At 35.8% G+C, this 5,276-nt stretch overlaps 1 protein-coding gene across 1 annotated transcript; it reads right to left on the reverse strand.

The window, feature by feature from the left end:
• Positions 1–75: 75 nt before the first annotated feature.
• LOC108343312 (glutamate receptor 2.7) lies at positions 76–4,137 on the reverse strand. Its single transcript, XM_017581513.2, has 5 exons — positions 3,548–4,137; positions 2,040–3,313; positions 1,469–1,775; positions 970–1,367; positions 76–759 (listed from the first exon to the last, which is right to left on the reverse strand). The coding sequence occupies exons 1-5, from the start codon at positions 3,831–3,833 to the stop codon at positions 334–336; spliced, it is 2,691 nt and encodes an 896-aa protein (XP_017437002.1). The 5' UTR covers positions 3,834–4,137; the 3' UTR covers positions 76–333.
• Positions 4,138–5,276: the final 1,139 nt, after the last annotated feature.

The raw sequence follows: 5,276 nt of genomic DNA on the forward strand, positions 1-5,276 counted from the left end.
GTCAGAAATTTAATGATCTAGATTCTTTGTACAGGTGTCCTTATCAGTTCCAGTTAATCTTAATGCATTCTTTTCCTACCCATTACAATAATCAATTTTCAAGGTTCATTTAGCTGTTATTCTGAAGTTCAATAATGGTATTGTTATACTTAGAATCCTTAAAAAGGTCAATGACTAAGGTACAGAAGCAGGATAATGAAAATCGGTCAGTTTTGAAATACTGAGTATACCTTAATTCTTAAGTTACCTTCCTAAATCTATAATTAGGTGAAAACAGCTTATATGTAGATGATCAAGAGTTGTGAATAGCAACCGTTGGTGGGGAAGACACCATTATGATATCTGGTAATTGTGGAGCCATAGCCTGCTGACGGTCGTGTGTAAGTGGTGCATGTGTGTAAGTGGTGCATGCTTTCTGGTGTAGATCTGCCTGGCTATAACAAATATCCTTTTCCATCGGCTTTCATCACTAAGGTTGCCGTTACGTTCTTCTGCCTCATCTTGGGATGTGTGACTGGATTTCCGCGACTGGATGGTGTAGAGTAGAAAACAAATAGTAGAAGTGGCACCAGAAATCACGTACAGAACCCAGAAACTTCCAAGCGTCAAACTTTCTGAACTCTTGGAGGTCGAATTGTTTGAGCACTCATCTGCAGAGTTCAACCATTTGTCTTCTAACTTCTTTATGTCTCCCTGCTCTAAGAGCCTCAGTATAGCTCTGGAAAAGTCTCTGGCCACTGGGGAGGCTTTCGGGAACATCTGCGTCAACATTGAAGAGATTTTTAAAGAATTAGCGAAACATATTGACCACTTCTGTTAAAGCTACAAGGCACACTAATCCGCAAAGTTCGAGTTCTTTTTAAGTTTTTCTATGGTGTCCAGGGCTGAAGGAATGTTTATATTTTATATATAGAAAACAGTTAGTTAACATATATCGTAGTTATTAGAGGAAAATCTAGGGTGACTTACAAATCCCAGACCTCCGAATTTGGTGGTAGGTACAAAGGCAGAGTATCCCTTGCAATATTTACTCATATATACTTTTTCATAGGGTAGTTCGAGAAAAGCAGCTGCTATTGAGTTATTTTTGAATGCACCATCATAACTATATTCATTATTAATGTGTACGATGTTCTCTGGCTTGAAGCCTTCGACTTCCTCTAGGTATGTCTTGACAAACGAGTCACCGTCACAACCAATTTTCATATTGTTCTTCTTCAGAAACTCAATATCAGTCACATTTGGTCGCAGTCGTTGAACTGTGAGCATGGAAGAAAGACTAGCAGTGTAGCTTGAGTTAAGAATCAAAACTAGAAACAGCCATGATACCATAACTACTCGAGTTAAGTCACTATAAATTTTCTCCCCTGCAACATTAACCATTGATCAGTATTTCTCGTCCTTTACACATCTTTCCCAAACTAAAGTTGATCATTGTTTTTAATTGAAGTATGAGGATGATACTTACTATGAGCGAAAAATAGAGAGGAGAAGGTAAACATAAGCGCAGTGCTGATCTGGCTTTTCAAATTGCCATGAAACTCTGGATTGGGTTTCCGCTCCAGGCACCAAACAACTACCATTGTGTACAGCAACAAGGCACCAGTTGCCACCCACATTTGCCAGGTGAAGGGCTTCATAAACATCCATGTCGAATCTTCCGACTTCTCCGTAACTATCATCGACAACCCCGATTCTGCATATGGCACCGTAAAATCTACATATCGCAATCTTTCTTCTAATATCGTCACGTCTCCAACAACAGCATCATAAGTCTTAAGTTTCATCATTTTTCAATCACATGACAAACATATAAGTATTAGGTTAGTCAAGCAAGAAAAGGGAGTAGCTAAAATTCAAAATTAACAAGAACCAACGTTGCATTTAGGACAAGTAAAGGTTTTATTAACTCATCTATTAATTTTTCTAACTGTAAAGGAACATGTTCGTATAGGTGTGTGAAGTGGTAAAAACACAAGCATATTTAACCATATATACAAGAAATAAGGGGAAGAGTAGAATGAGTAATAAGGTTTTACCTTGTTATAGACCAGTTGAACCAGATCAGGATAGGTTACATTCACGGGATGGAAGTCATATGGCAGGTCATATCCCAATAGGGGTAACGCCTTCTCAAAAATTTCAATGCAGAATCCGGAGTATTTAGATGAATTTGTAAGCTTGTCATGATCAACCTTGACAAACTTGGAAAAGGAGGTTCTTCCGGGAATCGCTATTCTCATTGGTTTTTGTTTAGTAGGCAGATTCCAGCCCTTTGGAATTCTTGTTAGTTTCCCTGGCCATATTACAATGCCACTTAAACTTTCTGTGTTCCTAGAAACACTCTCTGAACCTTGTTCTGTAGGAAGGCTACTCATGAACCCACCTTCTGGAGTCCAAAAGTCTAACTCTCTGTAACTCTTTGTATCTACATTAACAATCCTGAAAGTGGGATTCTGCAAGAGTTGCGCTTCTTCGAATCGAATTTCTCCACTTAAGCCAACGAAATTGCTAGAAAGTATTTCTCTTAGCAGACTCTTTCTGCCACTCGCCATTTTATCTATTGCTTGTGCAACAATTTTAATGCTATCATGTGCTTGCAGAGCGTAGAATCCCGGGTTGCTGTTATCCTCCTCAGGATACCTGGCACGAAAAGATTTCCTGAACCGAGCCTCAAAATTTTGATATTCACTGCTACGTTCAGAGTAGTAGGTCTTGATTCCTAAAGCTCCTTGCATGTAGGAAATAGCAGACTTGTTGACAGAATCAAGCAAATTAGTTGTGCTCTCTGGTATTATCCAAGCTGATTCTCCATCCACAAGTCCCATTTCTGAAGCTTCTCTGAACAAATGAATCACCATTTCTAATGATGATTGCAGAACAATGAACACCCTAGACTGTGTATTTTCAATCACCTTGATTAACTCTCGGCGAATGAATTCTCTAGGATTAGAAAGATAAGAAGGAGATGGAAGAGCCAAACGATACTCGATCAGTGAACCAACGTCTTGGAGGGTCTCTGATAGCAGTGTTAGCATCTCATAGTCTCCATCTTCATAAATCACTACTACTCTCTGCCAACTAAAAGCATGCACCATATCTGCAACACATTTTGCATATGCAGTGCCATTGTGAGCCATTCTTACCAAGGAAGGCCAGCGAATTGGCATCAATGATGGGCTTATGGAAGGAGCTGCAAAGGATAGGACAGGAACTTGAGATTTGCGTCCTAATTCAGCCACTGAAGCTGCTTCTGTCCACGTCTGCATCCCTATAATCACTTGCATCTTCTGCGTTTTAATCATTCTTCTAGCTGCAACAAACAAGTTCACATTCAATACTTCACATACTAGGCATGGTTAAAACCAAAAGGATTAAATAGAACTCAGATAACTCTCATGTAACCTTTTAATGTGAATGGTATACGGATTAATTAGATGAAACTCTAATCCTAAGTTGACAAGAACATTAAAAACACATAAGAATTCATATCCAAACCAAAAACAGCTTGAAACTTTGATCTAGCAAATGACTAAAAATTACTAACCAAGGGAAGTGGGTATGAAGGGATCCTTGGTGGGTAGCTGAAATTGAAGAAGAAGCTTGTAGGTATTAGAAGTGGTATTATAACTTTGAGCTGCAAGTTCCATAGCTACAAGCTGTTCTTTCCCAATGCGGGAGTTAACATCAATTACTGCACCTACAGATATGACTTTACTGTCTCCATCTGTAGCCTCAACTTGGCAACATGTAATGAGAACAAAGGAAAGGAGTAAAAAATAGGAGAGCCAAATTGATGGGAGTGCTAGAGAATTTTTTGATGGGAAATTCATTTTGCTTCAATTAGTAATATCAATCATTTGTTGCCAATTTTTGTGTGCAATCTCAGTTTCATGCAATGCAATATAAGAGTAGACTTGTGAAAAAAGTTGCAATGTAAAGGGAAAATATATAGCTCTGGACAAGGCCCCAAGATTCTTCCATTGAATTTGATTTGGTCAATTATGCAGTTTTGACTAGACACACTTACAGACAAAATTGGGTGTGAAGAAGAGCGAAAGTATACACGCGTCGATTCCATGCCTTAGTATTTTGTAATAAATAAATATTATTCATCAGCTAAAAATAATATTTAAAGTGAAGATTTTTTCCCTTTATAATTAGTAATTCTTCTATTTATTTATTTAATTGAATTTTTAATATTAAAAATAATCTTAAAGGTTCATATCTTGATTGAAATATACAAAATCTTTTTATTGTTAAGCATTTTTAATGGTAAACTTGAAGAATCTATCATGAGCCTTGCAAATATTCTCAGATTGTGATAAAATAGTATTGAAGCGGTCTTGTCTAATTTCATTCTTCTTCTTTTCAATCCTCTATATGTCTTTTTAATAGCACAACTATGATAATAAGTGAAAAAACATAGCAACAGTGGCCATTTGAATAATGGAAAATACTTGCTAACATAATTATATAAAAAAGAAGACTACGCTTTTTAAAACAATGGATGGATTACTAATAAAATGTTGTTAGCAATTAAAGGCAGTAGTTACTGTTTTAAAAGTGAATAATTCAAAACTTCATACAATAAAATATTATATGAATAAAATAGATTGATTTAATTGTTAAGTTAAATTAATTATCTGGCTACAGAAAACTTAAATTATGATGCAATATGTATTTTTGTTTTCTAGAAGTTCAAAACATAAATTTTATATTAGTTTTAATATGCATATTTTAAGAAGTACTCAGTTTTAAAATTTGCTTTAGGTCCACGTTACTTCGGACCAACTTGTGTTTACAAGGTGGAAACAAGGGCGTGGAAACCAATAATATATTCTTGACGATACGAAACAAAAAAATTGAACAGGACGATGGAAAATATTTTGCAAATTGCTCTGCACTTTCGTAAATTTCAGACTTTTATAGGGTCTAGACTCTTACATATTATTGATTACCTGTTCTAATTTACGCATAGACCCGTTCAAAATTCAAATAAAAAAGTTCAAAATTCATTTATAAAAATTGAAAAATAGAAAAAAGAATGAGAATATGTATCAATTGACAGATTTTATCGGAGCTGAACAAATATTTGTGGTTTATATAAAAACAAGATATTTCAACATTAATTTGTTGGAGTACTAAACTAGATTACTAAGATTTTGAATTTAAGTTTTGTTGAAAAAAAGAATGCTAGAAAAAGATCCTTGACAGTGGAAGAGTGCAGGTAGTGTTGCCCGTCAATTAGAACCTATCAAATGCTGCTCCAAATA

Source organism: Vigna angularis, chromosome 1 (genome assembly GCF_016808095.1).
Source record: "Vigna angularis cultivar LongXiaoDou No.4 chromosome 1, ASM1680809v1, whole genome shotgun sequence".
In the NCBI taxonomy this organism is placed as follows: Eukaryota; Viridiplantae; Streptophyta; class Magnoliopsida; order Fabales; family Fabaceae; genus Vigna; species Vigna angularis.

Bases quoted from the DNA above. Each gene is read 5' to 3' on its own strand.
- LOC108343312 (XM_017581513.2), bottom strand. From the start codon at position 3,833: ATGAATTTCCCATCAAAAAATTCTCTAGCACTCCCATCAATTTGGCTC. The intron at 3,314-3,547 runs GTTAGTAATTTT...TGTTTGTTGCAG, and splicing joins CTTCATACCCACTTCCCTTG to CTAGAAGAATGATTAAAACG. The intron at 760-969 runs GTAAGTCACCCT...ATGTTGACGCAG, and splicing joins AATTCGGAGGTCTGGGATTT to ATGTTCCCGAAAGCCTCCCC.